The following is a 21949-nucleotide window of genomic DNA, read 5'->3' as shown; positions in this document are numbered from 1 at the left end:
TTTGATAGGAAAGTGATATGTTAAGTTTAAGACACCAACTTAATGTATATCTTTGAAATAATTCTAGGTAGATCTACAAAATCACATACCCATTTGGGTAACAAATTACTAGAAATTTTGGGTACAAAAGTCACCACTGTACATTTCAACTGATTTTCGTGAATCAATGGGATAAAAAAAATTCGTCTGAATGATTCCTTTTCTCATTTTTTAAGACAAGAATTTGTTTTACATAACAAAACAGGCAGATCTACACGGATCACGTTTAGTCCTAAAAATGTTTTAAAATATGGACACCTCAGAAATGAGGGCTTATAAGGTTATTATTCTACCTAACTTGTCACATGGTTTGACTTAGATCTAGGTCTACCTAAGAAAAGTCCTTATGAAAATCTGTTTTTAATTTTGTTATGACACTGACATTTCTGGCACTTAGACAAAGAGTATTCAAGGAAAGACAGATATGTTTTTGAATGAAAATATGACTTTCCTTTATAATTCTTTTTTCATGATGACAGGGGAACTTTTATACACACCAGCTGAGGAAGTTGTGATACTGTGATTGCATACAAAGAAAAAACAGGTTGGAAGCAGTACCTGTATGTATAAAATAGACCACATAAGGTGAACAAAAGTAATGGATTGGCTGACTGGAAAAAATACATCTGGCAAGGGTAAACATGTACACAGGCATGTTTCTTTTCATTCCAACAAGAAGACTGAGATAGCATTTTCTAAGAAACCTGTGGCAAACTTACCAGCTCATGTGCCACCATGGTTCTTGTGATTAAACAAACAAAAATGTCATGTACTGTTACAAGTACTGTTACTGTAATTAAATTAAATTAATTCCTATTAAATTTTATTTCAGAATTGTTTTATTTGGAAACAAATCACATAATGCACAAGATTAATGTCCATATGAGTTTAGTATGTATATGTTAAGGATCTGATTTATTCATTATTCATGGAATACTAAAATGATGACATCAGAGAGTTACTTATTCACATAGTTGATTTTCAGAGTGCAAGATAATAATTGTTGAATAAATATGTTTAAACTAAAGATAATAATTGAAGTTTGATCAGTTACACTGTGCTGATGCAAAGACTAATATTTACTGTCCCCACACACCATCATTGTGAGAAAAATAACTATTAAATATAACTTTAAATTTTAAAACCTGTAAACAGCTGTAAATAATTAAACAATTACAAATCTATCATCAATACGCCATCATGGTGGTCTTCATATTTTTGGAATAAATTTAGAAATCCTTCGTGTAACTGTTCTAAAATCATGCTAGAATCTATGAATGTATTCCCGAAAGGAAAGCTATCCTAAATGTAATGTGGAACTAACACCGAAAATATGTACGTAGCATTTTATTGCTTATATATACCCTATCATATTCAGCAACGAGGGGATGTTATTTTGAAACACTTTTTGTCAAGCCCATTTTCGCGCACCTGTTGAAGAGGGTGATCTTGCTGATCGACGATATCCATAGACGTATTACGTGGGATACACTTGTTGTAGTGAAACTTATCAGCGTGTACATCGCAGAAATATGAATCATGTCCCATTTATATTCCCCACATTGAATGGTGATTCTTAAATATCAACAGAAGTTCAAATAAAAGATACCGAGAAACTTGCATGTGGCATGTTGATTTATCGTCTACCGTTTCCGGGTCACGGGAGCATGCAAGGTCAAACGGATTAACTAATACGCGAATTATATCGTCAAAGTCACATTTTTATTTCATGTTAGTGGCGATTACTGATACTGTGTATCGACTTATGTTTTTGCTATATGTGATAGGCGAACTATTTCAAAATTTACTGTAATTGTTTTGTTACGAAAGCTTATCAGCAGACTACCCCTGTCTGTGACATCACATCCGGTGACCTATGCACTTATTGAAATAGTGCTGTCAGAATTCACGATCTTTATTTTCATTTTTCTCTCGTCATATTGATTGGAATATGACGAATAAAACATTCTTCGATTGAGAAGATCGTCAACTTTCGCCAAGTTATATTTTTAATGGCAATGTAAACTTTGTTGATATTAAAATAGCAATAAGTTATGCGGAGGTCGAGCGAAGCGCGCCATGTTTGATTTTAGGACGTCTGCTAGCATCATGACACGGGTTGTTTATTTTTGTATATCGTAAATATTCAACCAAAACGCTTGAAATTAGGATTAGTGAATATTTATAAGTCATTAATTGTTTCCTGCAAATTTTATAACATGACACGTCAGATTAACCCGAATATTCGTATTTCTGCAACCGACATGATGACCTCGAAAATGAAGTTATTTTTCTGTTTAACGTTTAGATAATAAATTCACTGAAATGCTTCCTAATTTACCATCGCGCTGTTATTTGCTGATTACAAAAACCGAATTTTTACTCAATTAAAATTAAGATATCGGAGATATGATTATTGAATTTAATTTGCACAAATCTTACGATATTAAAAGGTTCCTAGCATGAAATGCAAACCACCTTCAATAACGCAATTCAGGTAAGTTCAAGAAAATTTACAAATTTTGTGTTCGCTTTGGTCTTAACATTGGTATGATTGAAAACATCGGGATATTTTTATATAGTACTGTGTAGTTTTCTATCAGGAATAAATGTGCAAAATATTTCTTCAATTGGCCCTTGTTTAATGAGGCACCGACTGTTTGAAATCACCCACCCTCTTTAGAGCGCCTTATGCTAAAATTAATCCAGCAGGCAGGGGTAAGAAGTGTGAAAATAATTCAGCAGGCTAAAGGTTAAAGTGTATCACAATATTTTGCAATGCACAAGGCCAGATATTGTATAATTCTAAATTTTTAATCCAGAAGCAATCTGATATATTAAGGTATGAATTGAAGTTCATAAATGAAACAAAACAAGATGCTGGTACAATATAATGTTTACTCAGTCAATAAATACGCAGCGATCTTGGAGCTCCGGATGCTTGCTCCTGGGCAGTCAAGGCATTTGGCAAGTATACAACATTAAACGTGTGATAAAAATCCTTATTTGAAATCACTTGAAATATCAAGCATGAAAAAATGAAATTTTGATACGTAATGCGACAAGGATGAACCTCAATTTATCGATATATACCGGTAATACCTCACACCCATATCGTTTAGTATGCCATTTAGTTTAATTGTCATTAAAGAACTGCTGGCACATGACAATTTAAGTTTGAACACAAAATCATACCAGCTGACATCATTCAAGCCCACTCCCTTACTCACTCACTCATCCTTTCTAAAACAATATGGACCCCTCATTTGGTTCTATCTGGTTTCCTCTGGTTTTATGTTTGTTTCTTCTTGTTTCATCTGGTTTTATCTTGTTTGATCCGGTTTCATGCAAGCCTTACACTTACTATTTCATGTTTCATATACACTCTTCCTCATCTCATGTGCGATAAGACATGTTGTTAATGTACTTATCAAATAAAACATATTTGTTTTGAATTACACATAAACTATACACTGTATACATTATGTATATTTCTTGATAATTGAACAAACTAATTATGATTATTATGAAATGGACTTTATGGCGTGAACAGATTTATCAATCCTTCACAACACAATGTCAGACAGACCAGAATAGCTTGATTTCATTCACATATTTTGAGGAAAACAAAGAATTACAACGAAATTTAAAACCTCTGTGTACCTCTTATTGGAACGAAAATAAAAAAAATATAAAAAATGAAAACCTGAATAATGAAAATCTGAATAAAGCCTGTCTTCAACCAAAACACCATTGAACTCTGACTCTTCATACAAAGAAGAGGTGTACTGCTTATGAAATCAGTGATTTTAGCCTTTTTAGTATTTTCCAAATGTTGTCATGCTTCAGTGACCGACAGAGTGTAAACACTGTTTAGCCTGTGGTCTGTATGTTATATATATATATATATATATTCCCTGCACACACTCAAGTGTCTGTTGTATTCAACTGGCTAACCAAAGATCAATCGATAATAAAGTTCAATCGTTTTATTACTTTGTAACCTTTCAACCTCAGATAAATGATTACCCTCATCAAAATAGTTCCCTTTTGAGGGCATTTACCCAACATGTTGCTACTTTGTTTAATTCACGTTATGGACACAGGTGACCCAGTTGCAGTGCCACAATTTGATATGCAGAGTTGTGTCCCTTAGGCATGCCAGAATACTTTGATCTTGGTTTTGAATCACAAATTTGCCCTGATTTTGTTTCTAGGTTTGTCAGCACCATACCAATGCTTGCAAGTAAACTGGGAAATGTCTGAGACTTGCATCATTTCAGGCTTTCCTCCCACATTAAGCATACTGTTCAAAGCGCTGTTAAACCGCTCCTACACAACCATAATGAAATTCTTTTGCCATCATTAAATATTTTGAGTTTTCCTTTGTCTGATTTGTTGTTTTGTTGTTTTCGCCTCACTCAGCAACATTCCACCTACTATGATGGCAGTCTGTAAATAATCATAGGTGGACCAGACAATCCAGTGATTTACATTATGAGAATCGATCTACACAGTTTGAATACGATGACATGCATCAACCAAGTCACCGAGCTTGATCACCCGATCCGTTTAGTTGCCTCTTATGACAAGCATAAGTAGCTGGGGAACATTTCTTATCCGGATTTCCAAGAGGTGTCTAATGTTGGATGGGCAGATATTTAGATTTGGAGTTGTTTTATTGGGTAACAGATCCATAGCCACTCTTCAAAAACATTAGGTTGGGAGGCATGTGATACTAGAAAACAGTAAAAATACATTTTCCAACTTCCATACTGTGTTCAGAGCATTGGGTAAAAGATTCAACTTTTTCATTTAGTAGTCAAATTGCACATTTAAACCCGACCGCCTCAGTGGTTTTGTGGTGGAGCGTCTGTCTGGAGTGCTGAAGGTCAGAGTTTGATCCCCGGCTACATCATACCAAATGGCTTTTAAAAATGGTACTTGTTGTTACCCTGCCTTGTGCTTGGCATTAAGGGGCTGAAACCAGGACTGGTTGTCTCGGAGGCCGTATGCTGTGTTTGAGTGGGGTATTCCTGTTAAACTGCGGCATGGTTACATCTCAGTGGGATTGGACTATAAAATCAGCATCAGTCCGGATTAGTACATGCATGGAGGCACACACAGACACATATCACTATGTACGTGCAATTATCTTGAACACAACATGAAACCCCATTTCACCTCACCACCATATTTAAACCCTGACAGGTTTCAGCTTTAAAATCTAAAAAAATAAAAGAAACATAATATCAGCGGTCATGCACTGCTTCATAAGCAAATGCAATCCCACTTACAGTATTTTGTTTTTGTTTTCACACACAAGAATACACCTCTTTTTTTCACCCTAATAAAAACTGGATGTCATTTGCAACCTTTTCCTGAAAACCAATTTATCCTTGATGCTATGACTTTCAAACTCAGGTAATAGTTCTCCCAGTGGACTCAGAATTAAAACATTTTCTTTTAAAGTTTCCTAAGGTCCAGCACAACCTATTACAAACCAACGTCTCACTCAAAGAGGAAGTTTGACTTCTGTTCTATAACAACCATTACAGTTAAAGCTCTGTTAGCAATGAATAGTGTTATGTTTATGTTTGTGTACAGTATGTAGATTGGCAATCTACATTGGACAGAACTCCATAAACACAATCTGCAGCTACAGTGGTACACACCAACATTAAAGTATTTGCTTCATTGATGACAGCTGTTCCATGTGGACTGCTGACAAGTACAATAGTCTCTCTGTCAGAGGTACTGCTTTGATGTCGTTTTGCCATAACTTGTTTCTGATGTTTCTGGCTGGCTGGCTGGCTGCACTATATTACGATGTACGTATTTGATGCTCATATACATGATAATTGTGTAGGAGCTGACCTTTTGTATTATATTATTATTTTATGTCCACATAATCTCTTTGTACAGCATACAAATTCTTCAAATGATTTGCACAAATTTGTATGTGGATATTAAGAGTAAGTGGATTTTTAGCAATAATCCAAAGAAGGTATATAAGAAATGGGTTTCGCATAGGAAGTCATGTTGGAAACTGAACCTGTCTTCGGCATGATAAGGAATTAATTTTAGGCTCCCTACTGCCCCCCCCCCCCAACCCCCAGATTATGAGCTATTATGTTACCATGCTTACAGTTGATCAGAAGCTGTATGTCTTGTAGATAATGTTTTTTTTAACAGACCTGCTGTTAAAACAGTAGAAAGTTAAAAGGATTCTTCATGCAAATGTAACACAATGATTTTACCTAGGTATGACTGTTTTAGTAAAATGTATCTCAAATACTTTATCAAGGACTCAAGTAGAAGTATGTGAAAGTTTGTAATCTTGTGAATATGATAAGTATGCAGGTGAATACTATATGTGGAAAAATAATTAGTTTGGAGCTATGAATATAATAGCTGAGAGATTTAATTTTCAGGACAGGGATTTCAGTAATCAAATCTTTCCTTAAGTATTATCTGCACTGTTGCCAACGTTGCTGATGTGATTACCCAGTTGAGCTGCTAACTCTTTTGGCTGTCCAAGTACATGTTTGATTGATTTAAAAGATTCAACTTCACCAGACGACACACCAGAGGATTGGCTTCGTATGGAATCCTTCAAGTAATTTGGCAGAGATTTGAGATAAGATTGAACATGTAAAAGCACTCACCTTCATTCTCAAGCAAGCATACGTTTAATAGATGTCTCCCATTTAAAGTGCTGCCCCCTATCCTCAGCACTGTCCGCCCTTCTGTCAGCCCACTCTCTCGATTCTGTCAACTACTCCGGGACATTAATTCCAACAACGGCAATCCTCGGCAGCGGTTGGCGATCGGCACGACTCGTGTTGCGTTTCAAGCCTGTGATGGAATGGACGGATCAATAGGTCTATATGTCGTTGCTAGGAGCAGCCAGCCCCCTCCATGTGACATGTGAAGGACATTGACTCTGGCGATCACAGCAGAGGCAGCAAGGTGTTCTCTCAGCCATTGAGTCACAGATCTCTGACACCACCTGTAGCTATGACTGTTGAATGGAAGGAGAGATCTGTCACTTGGCTAATATCATACACAACAATGTCATGCTGATTTTCTCCTCGGCTTTGCGTCCGATTTGTCACCACCTACTTGCTATGCTGAGAGTTTGGTCAGATTACCATCAGAATGGCTGTTTAAATGGAACACACTTTCCTGATCCCCTGTATAATATGTGCGAGTCCACAGCCAGCTGATTCAAGCCCTATTCCAATTTGGGCTTTGAGTGTCTCTGTCTTAAATGAAGGTGCTGGTATTTATAGATTATTAATGTGATTTATCACATGGTGGTTTACAGTTTTCTTCCACAAAAACGTGCATGGAATAATTCTTTGGGTGATCAGTTCTGTCCCAATATTAAGTCTGTAGAGATATAAATGATTGGTTCATGTTTTTGCATATCTGTTTGTAATGCAGTTTTCTCTGGAACAAGAATTTAAAAAAACAGCAGATTGTTTTTTTGGGATCTGTTACAAAAGTTGTTGAAATGAGAGGAATTTGCGAATTTGTGCCAGTAACTCTATCCAATGCACACAAACAGATCTATTTAATAGGTTTGTGGCCATTCTTAAACATCATATAAAAGATTTGTTGTGAGGTTTTGTTACTGAACACTGAGCTTGATGATACTCTGGTTACCTAAACAGATTTGTTCATTTTGAATAGTGCCACTTAAAACCATGATTTGTGATATGTGCCGGAATATAGAGTGAGTGGATGTATTGTTTGGTGGGTGGGTCTTCGAGTGAGTGAGTGAGTGAGTGAGTGAGTGAGTGAGTGAGGTTGTTATGCTTCTTTTTCAAGTATTTCAGTATATCACAGTGTGTCAGGTTGTGGGAGGAAAGCCCCAGTACAAGTGATGAGGGTCTCAGATGTTTACAAGTATGGGTATGGTGCTGACAAACCTCAAACATTTTGGGACGAATTGTCGGGATGAATCATGGGTTTCTGGCTCCCCCAACAGATGCAACTCTGCACAGCAAATTGCAGCACCATTGATGACTGGCCTCCCATTCCTCCCAATGCATTAAGTTGACATGCAACTGATAAACTGGAAAAATTGATATAACTTTGTGTTGATGTAAATCTCCCATGTGTTATGGAGGTGGTGTAGTAGCTCAGTTGGTGATGTCATCGCTCATCATGGGTTTGATTCCACAAATGGTTGCCAATCCTGGTTACCAGTGCCTTAATATGCCCTGACTATTGCTAAAACTGGTGTTACTTACTCACTCATAGGATACAAATTTCCTTCAATCTGTCTCATCTCCCTGGGGAGGATACAGCAAGAATGCTCAACAGTGTGCACTTGGCTTTCTGTTCCTACCAGGTACCCATTTACTGCTGGTTACAAAGGATACATTTGATCAGTGATAATGCCATTCACAGGGTTTCGGAAATATTACAGAGAAAAGTTTTATGTTAAAAGGCTTAATCCAAGAGATTCAAAGGCCAAGCCTTTTAACACCCAAATGTATTCCGTGACCATCAATAGCTTCTCTAAAATAGTAAATACAATAGACTACTTTGTGCTCTGATGTGGCCTGTGTATCTCATACCTGTGGTCACAATAAGCATTTGTATCAACCCCTTTAGTAATACTATCAGACCTTAAATGACAATGATGAATAATTGCTGTTCCAACATCAAACACTGAAATAGAGAATGACTTCCCTTTCAACAAGAATTGGGAAAAAATGGGTGTCTGTAGAAATATTCCTAAACCTTGCTTTCCTTCATCAGATAACTGGTACCAAGTGCTCTCGCGATCGGCTAAACACAAGGTGGCTTCCTCAGAGGCCATCTTTTATTGATGGGGTAAAGTGTAAAGGGTGCCCATGTGTAAAATTTCTAATTTTCCATCTCTTTGTCGTGTCTTGGTTCTGAAGGCTGGCAAACATAGCCTTGTTCTCTGTAATTGGTTTATCTCGTAATCTGGCGTTGTCAAAAGAATAGGATGTGGATGGATGTATTTTATGTTTTTGTCACTCTTTGAAGCCAGGACGGTCGTCCATTTTATGTGCCAGTTAAGTCAGAAATAGTTGAAGTTGGTTTAGAAATTTCCGCATTTTGAGTCATCATTGATATAAAGGAGAATACTCTTTGGAAAAAAAGTTTTTTTTCAGGAAATGTATGCATGATTTTATGGCTATCAGATTGGTTGATCTTATGCATAAGAACAGAAAAACACATGATTGTCAGAATTATACTCTGATCTGTTTTCTGAAAGCCAAGATGACTCTTCTAATCTTTGTTTGTCACACAGAGGTAATGTTGATGGGAATTTAAAGTGTCTTGTGTTTTGTAGTGCTTGAAATAATATTGTTTCCCTGTTTTGATGATCAGAGCATTCAGCTCTATTTGATGTTTTTATGTGTCACGTCATTGCAACTCCAGGGCATAGGTCCCTGCTTATGCATCATATTTGTCTTTGATGGTACCTAATCTGGGGATTGGATGATCACAGTGACTACTGAGTAAAATATTGATAGTGATGATAATAATCATGATTATATGTTGTATCCGTCCCTAAAGCATTCTCATAGCATTATACAATTATTACCAAAGCTAATGGATCAGTGTGCACTCAAGTGACATTCTCAGCTTGAGTATACAACCCAAACTGCTGCTACGGCTCTAGGAGGTTTTGCATTCATATTACCATCACATCCAGCCAGGTACCCATTGACTGCTGGGTGATTATTATTATAAACAAAGTCAGTTGCTTAAGGAGCCATCACATGTTTTATGACCTTTGAATCAGTATTGTGCAGGCCTAAGCCTCTAAAACTCCCTATTGTCGAGTGTTCTGAAGGTGGGCACCCATCCACCTCCACTCTATAGTCAAGTGTTCTGAGGGTGGGCACCCATCCACCTACTCTCTATAGTCAAGTGTTCTGAGGGTGGGCACCCACCCATCCACCCACCTCCTCTCTATAGTCAAGTGTTCTGAGGGTTGGCACCCATCCACCTCCTCTCTGTAGTCAAGTGTTCTGAGGGTGGGCACCCATCCATCTCCTCTCTATAGTCAAGTGTTCTGAGGGTGGGCACCCATCCACCTCCTCTCTGTAGTCAAGTGTTCTCAGGGTGGGCACCCATCCATCTCCTCTCTATAGTCAAGTGTTCTGAGGGTGGGCACCCATCCACCTCCTCTCTATAGTCAAGTGTTCTGAGGGTTGGCACCCATCCACCTCCTCTCTATAGTCAAGTGTTCTCAGGGTGGGCACCCATCCACCCTTCTCTATAGTCAAGTGTTCTGAGGGTGGGCACCCATCCACCTCCTCTCTACAGTCAAGTGTTCTGAGGGTGGGCAATGTGGATAACACATATTTATTCTGTTTCAGTTTGTGAGATTTTACGGAGTCCTGTTTCCATGCTTCTTTGTGTGTGTGCTGCTCCTGACCCTCAGAGGTCACTTCCTGAAACTAGCATCAGGTGAGTCCCAGATCATACACTTTCTACTTCATGGTTATTTCGGTAATTGTGATTTGTCCAAATTTATCAATCACTCAAATTTAGGTAACCTTGAATAAGGGAGCAGGTCAAAAGTTTGATGTGTAAAATGTAAATTCCTGAAGTTTTGAGATGAACGATCATGGTGTGTTGTAAGATGGTAATTATTTCACCTTTATATACATATATAACTACATAATACATGTTTGAAGGTTGGACTTTTAGCCTAAGATTCTCAGCAGATCTGCTTCATATTGGTGATTGATAAGGGGTTCCCCATACATGACAGTTTGACAGTGAACACAAAATCAAACCAGCACACATTGTAAAGTAGTGTTTCTGATACATTGTTGCTGAGTGGTGACACAATACCTGTATGTGTTTACAGGTGACAATACCTGTCTATGTTTACAGGTGACACAATACCTGTATATGTTTACAGGTGACACAATACCTGTATATGTTTACAGGTGACACAATACCTGTATGTGTTTACAGGTGACAATACCTGTATATGTTTACAGGTGACACAATACCTGTCTATGTTTACAGGTGACACAATACCTGTCTATGTTTACAGGTGACACAATACCTGTCTATGTTTACAGGTGACACAATACCTGTCTATGTTTACAGGTGACATATGCTGCCCAGGAGCTGAGGCTGTGTTTGTGTACAGTAAGCCATTTATCGTGCTGCCCTTTGTGCTTGCCTTCCGATATGTCGCCAGGTAAATGAATAACTTACACAAAGTTGAAACCTTTTTTCTTCTTTGTGCCATCAAAGTCCTTGCTTTTAGAATTGGTCCCCCCAAGTCCTTGTTGGTAGAATTCGTCCCCAAAGGTCCTTGTTGGTATGATTTGTCCCCAAAAGTCCTTGCTTGTATGATTTGTCCCCAAAAGTCCTTGCTTGTATGATTTGTCCCCAAAAGTCCTTGCTTGTATGATTTGTCCCCAAAAGTCCTTGCTTGTATGATTTGTCCCCAAAAGTCCTTGCTTGTATGATTTGTCCCCAAAAGTCCTTGCTTGTATGATTTGTCCCCAAAGGTCCTTGTTGGTATGATTTGTACCCCAAAACCCTTGCTGGTATGACTTGTACCCCAAAACCCTTGCTGGTATGATTTGTCCCCAAAAGTCCTTGCTGGTATGATTTGTCCCTAAAGGTCCTTCCTGGTATGATTTGTCCCCAAAGGTCCTTGTTGATATGATTTGTCCCTAAAGGTCCTTGCTGGTATGATTTGTCCCCAAAAGTCCTTGTTGGTATGATTTGTCCCAAAGGTCCTTGCTGGTATGATTTGTCCCCAAAAGTCCTTGCTGGTATGATTTGTCCCTAAAGGTCCTTCCTGGTATGATTTGTCCCCAAAGGTCCTTGTTGATATGATTTGTCCCTAAAGGTCCTTGCTGGTATGATTTGTCCCCAAAAGTCCTTGTTGGTATGATTTGTCCCAAAGGTCCTTGTTGGTATGATTTGTACCCCAAAGTCCTTGCTGGTATGTATTGTCCCCCAAAGTCCTTGCTGGTATGAGTTGTACCCTAAAGGTCCTTGTTGGTATGATTTGTCCCCAAAAGTCCTTGCTGGTATGATTTGTCCCCAAAGGTCCTTGTTGGTATGATTTGTCCCCAAAGGTCCTTGTTCGTATGATTTGTACCCCAAAGTCCTTGCTTGTATGTATTGTCCCCCAAAGTCCTTGCTGGTATGAGTTGTACCCCAAAGTCCTTGCTGGTATGATTTGTCCCCAAAGGTCCTTGTTGGTATGATTTGTCCCCAAAGGTCCTTGTTGGTATGATTTGTCCCCAAAGGTCCTTGTTGGTATGATTTGTACCCCAAAGTCCTTGCTGGTATGTATTGTCCCCCAAAGTCCTTGCTGGTATGATTTGTACCACAAAGGTCCTTGTTGGTATGAGTTGTACCCCCAAGTCCTTGCTGGTATGATTTGTCCCCAAAGGTCCTTGTTGGTATGATTTGTCCCCAAAGGTCCTTGTTGGTATGATTTGTACCCCAAAGTCCTTGCTGGTATGACTTGTCCCCCAAAGTCCCTGCTGGTATGGTTTGTCCCCAAAATCCTTGCTGCTGTGTATATGATTTGTCCCCCAAAATCCTTGCTGGTATGTTTTGTCCCCCCAAATCCTTGCTGCTAGAATTTATCCCCTAAAGTCCTTGCTAGAAGAGGTACCCAGCAATTCTATGTTTTGTGGACATGTTGCTGGAGACCTATTCTAACTCGGAAACCCCACGGGGAATATCATATCTTCAACATGTTAGATAAAATTGTAACTTGTAAAATAAAACAAATTTTTTGTGGTATTTTTGTTTCTATGTGCAGTGCCATTAACCATTTTGTCTGATTTGAATGATTTGCAGACAGGCAAGATTGCAATGTGTAAAGCTGGGTTTTTTTCTTTTTCTTTTAAAATTGTTTTCATTTAGGCTCTTTGCATTGATGAATACTCTTAGTAAACTTTCACTGATAAATCCTAGTCATGCAAGCAAGCCATACAGAGTTGCTTCCCTTGTAACAGTCCCTGGCATACTGATGCCACACTCACACTTGTGAGCCTGCTAGCCTAATTGATCCTGCGAATCTTCAGGCACTTATCCGCCTGTCTCCTTATGTTCTTTTCATGCCAGCCAAAGCTTTATTTAGGGGCCAAGAAACTTATTTAAGAATTATATACAAGACAATGTTAATCATGTATGTCAAGTAACACAATATATTCCAGGATATTTTGAACCAGAAACCAAAAGGGTCGGAACTTAATTATAAATGAAACAATTTTAGTCATCAAACCAGTTTGTGTCATATTTCAAATTTGGTTGTGTTGGTGTTCAAAATCTTTGACATAGGATGCTAGTTTGGGCTTGAAGCCAGCGCACTATGTCTGTGCCAAAACTTATGTGCCTACTGTCCAGAAATGGTCGTTTTCTGAAGATTTTAATGTATGCTCAATTCACCTTTTCCTAACTTTCAGCTACAAGAAAGTAGAGAAACTGCTCACAAGCCTCGGTCTCCCGCGAGATGATAAAGAGGCTCTGGAGTCACGTGACCTGTGGTTCCAGGCACTGACATTCCTCATGTTCTTCTCAACATTCCTCATCTCGCTGGTTCACGTGCGGTTCACGCAGAGTGTGATCGCTGTTGTCAGCTGGGTGCTCGGACTTGTCTTCAGATGGTAAGGAGATGTTCTCAAGCCAAATCTGGCACATGTTCATTAAATATTTGGGGGCATGGGTGGCCCAGGAATCAAAGATTCAGGAATTCACCATGCTGAGTTGTGTCCATCAGCCATGCCAGAAACCTAGGATTGTGGTTCAAATCCCATATTTGCCCTGATTGTGTTGCTCGGTTTCTTGGTACTATACCCTGTGTTCATGGGTTTCACCAAAGTGCTAAACATCTGAGACATGTACCAATTTGGGCTTTCCTCTGACATTAAGCTGACAAACTGTGATAGGATTGATTACAGTTATAAAGCAGCATTTTACCCAACTAACTCACTCACTGAATATGCATTTGTGTAGATTTTTCATTTAATTACATACTAGTGAGAACATAAAATTATTTTTTGAAGGGTTCCCGAGTTTATCCTGAATCTGAGTCTGTACGTGGAGGTGTGCGTGTGTGTCCTGGCGCTGGTGTCAGCCCTGACAGTGTGTGGATCTGTTTCTATACTTCTCTGCTACTTCCTCATGGTGGCAAAGGTCAGTATCTGGTACTAATCATAGAACTCATGTCAACATTGTATCTGGTACTAGTCATAGAACTCATGTCAACATTGTTTACTTGTACACAAAACATTCAATGCTGCTTTTTCTTTTTTCTGGATCTGGGATAGAATGTTTCCTGTGTTCTTTAGAAATGAAATTATACATGTATTGAATGGTCAGTATGACTGAGATAAAGCCTTATCTTGATGGGTGACAGTATTATATGACAATATTACTTAGCGAGGGTATATAATGTGATGTAGCCAGTAGATGGAGGGTTACGTAGACACGCACACAGGTACGTCACACTGTATACCCTAAAGGACTGGTTGACAAGAAATCTACCTTACTGGCTTAGTTTTCACCCATGTATCTAACATGTCTCCATCTAGCTAGTAAACTGTTTCACAGACATGGTGACAGCTTGCAGAGGACGTAAATACATCAAGTTTTTTGATGTTGCATGACCATCGGATATACTCACCGCGTTCGCCAAGCTACATTTCAAGATGAAATAATCAAATCACTGTACTCGCATTGTAAGAAGTTCGACATTTCCCAGTGGGACATGTGAAATTTCTACCTTATCTCTCAGCTGGGTGCATGGGGAAAAATCTCCCATTCAGGAAGCAATAAGAAACGAATGTGTAAGATAAGATAATGTATGTTTTCTACCAGGTGCTGTGGCTGTGCAACAGGTGGGCCTCCACCAGAGTGAGAGAGGATGAATCCAAGTTCAACTTCTTCTTTATACTGCTGATGATATATCTCTGGCTGCTAGTTCTCAATTCACCATCTCTAATTGTGTGGGCCAAGAATTTCAGGTGAGATGCTACAAATGTGATTAAAGTAGGGTAGCCAAGTGTCTAGATGGTTCACTTTGCAAAAATCCTTGGTAATTTTGTGACATTATCGTTTATTCACAAATAATACCAATGTGCATATTTATAATGCGATAGATCCACACCCTTAAGGATTGGTCTGAGCACTACATTATTACCCCAATCAATGGATCAGTGTGTACTAGATTTTCATTCTTAGCTCTCAGTGGAGTATGCAACCCAAGCTGTTTGTGAGGCTCTAAAAAGGTTCAGTCACATTACCATATCATCCTACCAGGTACCCGTTCACTACTGGGGGAACAGAGGCACATTTTAAACAAAGTCACTTGCCTAAGTAGACCCCACAAGTACTACATGTACTTCAGTGTGGGGCAGGCTGAACACTGTCACCCATCCAACTACTCTCTACAACCAACGTTGCTTGACTTCTCCTGATTTGTGACCTGTGCTCTACACATAGAAAAATATACTGCCACTTGAAGCTGTCTCTAAGTGTTCAAAGAATGAACATCTTACTCACGCACTCAACAATGAATATTGATGGTTAATGGTTGTAATCTAAGCAACTCCGGAAGTCTCTGGACTTTTCTCAACCTTTGTGTCATCTCTCTCCTCCCTCCAACTGTTCTTAGACCTGTTGCAGTGATATTCATATTGTTAAAAACTTCCCTTGCTTTTACTAATTATGATTATTATATGTGATATATATATATATATTGTTTTGTTTGCAGGTATAGTGCTGCGCTGTCGACCGACCCCAGCAAGATAGTTGGAGTCATCACCAGTGTAGTATCTCTGCTGTATTTCATCAATGATAAAGTAGAATTTAAGAAGTGAGTATCCTCAAGAAATGTTTTCTATCAGGAACCCATGCCATATTCATATTATTAAAACAAAATGGATTTTGATCATACCTTTCCTTGCTCATCTTGTCCTTGTGTTTGTCCAACAGATGTCCCTTGTGGGGATTCAGGGTTAGAATTGTACCTCAGCAACCTATGCTGGTCGTAAGAGATGACTTGGATCGGGTGGTAAGGCTTGGTGACTTGGTTGATACCATGTGAGCATACCACTTATTGTACCATGATTTTTCTGCATTTTTCCAGAAACAGCTGCACCATGGTTTCGTGGCTGTTGTATATGATGGTGTTTTCGTCGCTGCTCTATGCCATGGACTCAATCTATCGCCTCTCGTATGTCATCGCCGCCGCGCTCTGCGTCATCGCTGTCCCAAAACTGGAGGCCATGGCTGTTGCTGCTATGTTTCCACCAAAGACGAAAGATGAATGATCTCTTTTCTTTGACTACTGCCATCATATTCTCATCTATCTCCACATATTTTGATATGTTTAGGATGATGTGAAGGACTGTTGATCACAGAATGCTTGTGTTGCTTAAGATTGTGTTATCCAAGACAATGCTACCATACATGAGATATTCAGACACACGTGTGATGCCATCTGTTTAGACCTACTTCAACTGTATGCACTCTGTGCATCAGTTTTTATGTAAGAGCTTTATTTCTTTTGAAAACAAAAAATAGAAAAGAAATAGAAACATTTAATGAGGGTTAAAATCATGAGGGGCTGACCAGGTCAGGCCACAGATTTAAATTCAAAATTATACTGATAATAATTTCAACAATTGTTATTTATTTGATCAAGACCCGTGGAGAAATCAGGGTGGAATAGGTCTCCAGCAACCCATGCTTGCCGTAAAAGGCAACTATGCTTGTTGTAAGAGGCGACTTACAGGATCGGGTGGTCAGACTCGCTGACTTGGTTGAATCATGTCATCGTATCCCAATTGGGTGGATCGATGCTCATGACTCCAGACTCGATTATTTACAGGCCGCCGTCATATAGCTGGAATATTGATGAGTGCGACGTTAAACAACAAACATGCTGTTGTAACAGAATGGGTAATCCATTACAACAAACATGCTGTTGTAACAGAATGGGTAATCCATTACAACAAACATGCTGTTGTAACAGAATGGGTAATCCATTACAACAAACATTCCTTCCAGTGCCAGTACATATATATTTCTTGTTTTTGTATCTAATCCTGTTGCAATGGATTTATTTTTTGTTCAACAGATCTCATCATTCACAATATTTTAAATGCTATTTTAGAATAAAGCTGCATGTAACAATGATTGAGAGTTTGAATCAACATTTTCATTTCTACCTACAAATTAAGACATTATATTGTTTCTTTCTCTTAACTCATGGGATAAAAAAGGCCATATCATCTGTTTGAGGATCAGTTCAGACAGACAATTGAGGTTCTTGTTTGATTGAAAATGTATTTTTCTGAACTTAAATCGTACAAAGAAATCCTGTGTGTTTTTAGTGGAAGTTCAAATCTACCCTGACAACATTTTTGGCTGTGACGCTTTTGGTTCTGACCAAGAAAGGGGAGCACAGAATAACAATTGTGTCTGTTCTTGATAAGCCAATCTCATGAGATTCATGTGGTAGTTTGGTGTGCATGCAGGCCTTGTTTATGTGGATTATGAAGTAATGTAGGAATGATGGAACTACTGCACCTGGACTGCCGTGGGTTTGTACTATCGTCATTTCAGTTGTCAATGCCTTTTTTATCCCCGTTAAATCATGGAACAAACTTGTGTGTAGATGGATCCAGGTTAGCTACAGGGCTAGGTGACCTGCAGGACAAGGTGAGCTACAGGACCAGGTGAGCTACAAACCCTTGGTGCTTACCTACAACGGTTGTGATCCTCAGTAACCTGTCACCAGTGTAAGGCTATTTGCTTGTAGTGGGCTTTCCCTCCTGTGATACATGTGACAACAACCGGACATATTCTGTTACTTTGCCCTCAGTGCTGACCCTGTGCTACCTTTATGGTTTGTTGATCTTGATTGATATTCTTTCCTCACCTTGAATTTCATCAGCTGTGATGAAGTACAGTTGCACACCATTGTTGTGTTTCTGAAGTTCCTGGGAGAGAGCAGTGCTGTTCAGAATATTTCCTGCTTTACAGTAGTGTCTGCCTTTCTTTTTATGGCTGCTCTCATGACTGGTGCAGAATATGTAGTGGATGTAGCTGCTGAGAAGCTTGGTCTCTCCTACCTTCTGTTTTCCACACATACATGATAAATGCATGCTTTGGAATGAGAACAGCAGGTGAGTTGCTTGATGAGACTGTGCACTGACTGACAAGGCCTAGACTTCACCAATTTCCTAAAGTACTGATGAATAACTAATTTCCAAACTTGCTTACATGCCACAGATATATTTCAATACTGAGTTGATAACAGCCATTTCAGCTGGAATACACTAGACTTTGTGTTTGCAATGCAATTGAGACACTTCGCTTTGCCTAGCACCATTTTTTGTTACTTGAAATTTATGTACTGGTATTTATTTGCTTCAAAGTACGGCCTCATAGATAATATAATCCTATATTTATAATGTAGTGTAAGCAGGACATCTGACAACTGTAACTAGTGACTTCCAAAAGAGTCTCAACTACCTCCACCCAGGCTTGTTCTTTAATTTTTCCTTCTCTCTGATTCCCCTACTCTTTGATTTGCTGCACGGATGATCTTGAATTTTGTGATATGGTCAGCAAATACAGTTCTTTCCTCCTTGGTGCAGTTGGGCCCCTGTTTTGATTCAGTCATCATGGAGATGTCAGCAGGCAACAACATGTAGTCACATCTTTCGTGTTTACACTTATCACTGATTTCAAACTGTACAGCTCAACATTTGTTGAGGACTACACCTTTAACTATTTTGGTCCTAGCAAATGTTGAGTCGTATAAGTTTCTGTGGCAGGCATATTGGGGTGGGGGGTGGGGATTTAAAGATAGTTTGGACAATATGTTATTAATGCTGGCAAACATGAAATACCAAGTGACTCATTAAAGTATTGTTTCTGTAACAAACATGAAAGTCTTAGTGACTTAATTTTATTCAGGTTGATGAACACATGAACATCTAAACCACAAGCTGACACCTCAGTCAATTTACCAATAGGTGATCAGCAACCTCGGAGGTATTCTTGACCTCACACAAGCAATATCTCATGTGAGAAGGTCAGTATTTCTTTCCTAATAAGGTAATTCAAATGAAGATCATGATTGGATAAAGGGAAGGTCAACAAACTTGTGCTAGTTGAGGTATAGAATAGGTCCATACTACAGCCTTGTCTTCTACCTATGTAACTGTTACCAGGGTTGTGCAAAGATAACACAACTTGTATTTGTTTGGGACAGGACTGCACTTACTGTGATTGACCTGACATGTCCTCAGACTGAGCACATGGTTGTGCATTTTTCCAAGACAAGAGTGTCCACCAGCCTTTATCAAAGCCTAGAGTCCATACTTGCCATTTCAAGCCTACTTTTCTTGACTTGATCGTTGCACCACCCTGTGTAGAACATAAGTTATGTCCCTTGTGATAAAAACACGATATCTAAACAGATGTTATTATTTCGAATTGCCTCTCAAAGATGACAACCCTGACAGACAAACAAAATGACAGATTACCATAGTAAAGATACTTATTACTGCCCCATTTCACTTTTACAACAATAGAGGCATACAGACTACACAGTAACAAACAACACGGCACATCTCAATAACATGGAACCAATAGTAGGTATCGTCTAAAAATAGCACCGCGTTTCAGTCACTGCCATAAGCTTTCAAGTTGAAGTTTGCACTCAAAGATATAAAAGTACTTGAGCAAGTTGATTGAAAACTTTGACCCACTTTGAAAATAAATTCGACAGGCAATGGCTGTGGTCAGAGCAGTGACCACATTTTCAGAACACCCATGTTGATTTTGTAAAACGTTCTCTGATTGGCTGATCAGTATGTGTGATTGTCCAATCTCACATTCAGCTATTTCCATCAAGTTTTGAAAAAATATTTGTGTTGGTTGTACTAGCCAAAATTGCCGAGCAATGGTAACTTGGAACTCTCACTGAGAGTGATACTGCTCTTGTTCATAACAGACAGCAACTGAAATTATAAACCAAGCACACTTTATATTTCAAACAGGGGCGGTCGGGTAGCCTTGTGGTTAAAGCGGTCGCTCGTCACGCCGAAGACCCGGGTAAGATTCCCAACATGGGTACAATGTGTGAAGCCCATTTCTGGTGTCCCCTGCCGTGATATTGCTGGAATATTGCTAAAAGCGGCGTAAAACCATACTCACTCACTTATCATGCTTATATTTCAAATAATCATATTAGTATGTGAGAATGTAACTTTGCATGATTTTGATTATTTTTTATACATTACTTATATACCGTATTCGACATAATAAGCGCCAAGGGCGCTCTCAAAATTAGAAATAAGGTGCTCTTATTAGAATATTATTTTGGTGAAAAAAAGAGTTGAAAAGAGAATTTTGAGTTGAAAGATTAATTTCGTGGTTAATGCTCACAGCCTGAAATGTTTATATTCCACCGATGTATTTTTCCATATATACATATATGAAAAATGGGCAGAAACTAAAGCACTGATTTCAGGAAAGTTCTATGTCAGTCATGCTTTGTATATATGAAATGACATATTAACATCAATACTTGCATGGTATCTGACACAAGCTGCTGTGTCATTCATTCCTCTTCATTACACCCCAAACAGCATCTTGTGCACCTGTGCCATGACTGGCCTCAAAAAGTTCCAAACAGCTCTCTTGAACCTAATCTCATGTGGTTTCAAAGTTAGAAGATGGAAGTTTCCTTTTGTCTGTATTGTGATAGGGCAATCACTAAAAAATTCAATGTTGTCCACAGTGGCATATTCCTGTCCTACTCTCCTGTAAAATTGGCCTCATGTGAGCCCAATGGCTCCTGGTCCATGTTGTAAATTGTCTGAAACTGTGCAATATGTGTGAGAACAATGACCACAGTAAAATATCCCTGTGTGAAGGGAAATCTGTTTCTTTGAGGCTCCAAAGTGCATTCCCTGTATTTCTTGGGATATCTTGGTCGTGGAAGGAGGCATGCTACTCGGTCCTTATAAGTTAGGCTCCTCTGCTGCACGGTTGTAAAGAACACTGGCAGAGCTTGGATGGCTGAGTGTCTATGCATCTGGTTTTCTTTGAAAAACCCTTTAACAAATAAAGCACTCCTGAAGGTTGTGTTTCGGATGGTGTTCCAGAACACAATGGTTAACCAAGTCTCTTTATTTGGTATAGTGGTGACCAGAACATCCTGGTACTTCACAGGCCATGCCCTCGTTGGGCCAAATGGCGTGTTCGGACTCCAAGGAGTCTGCCATCTCTTTCTGATCGGCATGTACTTGTAAGGCCATCTGAAAGTAACAATCTGTGCCCTCCCAGATACCTCCCAGAACAACAAAGTGAAACGTGAAGGTTTCCCCCCAAGACAGAAAAAAACAAAAAACCTAAACTACCAGTATGTACAAATTTATTTTAATTGATACCACCTTAATTCTTACAAAACAGTGGTCCCTGGATTTAATGGTCTTGCACTATCAAAACTTGGGGGACTCCAAAAATCAACCCTTGACTTATTCTGTTGTATTTCTGGAGTGCTGACATGAACAGAACACCCACCTGTCATGATGCCGTCTGGTACATAGTGACCAAACAACCGATAGTCCCTGCTCTGATGTGCAGGTGCATTGTAACCTGACCTTAAAAGTGTATCCCTACCAGTCTGTCTACCCCTTAAACCGACATTATTTCCAACTTGAGGTAGAGGTGAATACAGTGTAGATATTGGATACATATTTTGCTGAGGTGGTTCAACTAACTTGTCAAGTCGATAAATGGTTCCTGCAGATTAACATCGGCACTACTAAAAAACTGATCATCCGTCTTGAAGAAAAATGGATCAATTTATTTGTCAGAAGCAGATTATTATTAGAAT

At 39.0% G+C, this 21949-nt stretch overlaps 2 protein-coding genes across 2 annotated transcripts in view; one reads left to right on the top strand and one right to left on the bottom strand.

Annotated features, from left to right (window-relative positions):
• Positions 1–7220, bottom strand: part of LOC124134330 — a 39133-nt gene extending 31913 nt beyond the window's left edge. The window contains exon 1 of the mRNA XM_046499091.2: positions 6708–7220. The gene's annotated coding sequence lies outside the window, so the exon portion shown is untranslated. The remainder of the gene's footprint in view (positions 1–6707) is intronic.
• LOC124134329 (GPI inositol-deacylase-like) overlaps positions 1–21949 on the top strand; it is a 91704-nt gene extending 69755 nt beyond the window's left edge. The window contains exons 21-27 of the mRNA XM_046499090.2: positions 10416–10506; positions 11161–11254; positions 13494–13694; positions 14094–14223; positions 14908–15053; positions 15803–15904; positions 16178–21949. Coding sequence (XP_046355046.2) covers positions 10416–10506; positions 11161–11254; positions 13494–13694; positions 14094–14223; positions 14908–15053; positions 15803–15904; positions 16178–16361 — 948 coding nt within the window. The 3' untranslated portion in view covers positions 16362–21949. The remainder of the gene's footprint in view (positions 1–10415; positions 10507–11160; positions 11255–13493; positions 13695–14093; positions 14224–14907; positions 15054–15802; positions 15905–16177) is intronic.

Source organism: Haliotis rufescens, unplaced genomic scaffold (assembly GCF_023055435.1).
Source record: "Haliotis rufescens isolate VD_foot unplaced genomic scaffold, xgHalRufe1.0.p SCAF_11, whole genome shotgun sequence".
NCBI lineage: Eukaryota > Metazoa > Mollusca > Gastropoda > Lepetellida > Haliotidae > Haliotis > Haliotis rufescens.
The sequence above is the reverse complement of the archived record's forward strand: the minus strand, read 5'-3'. Positions and strand labels throughout refer to the sequence as shown.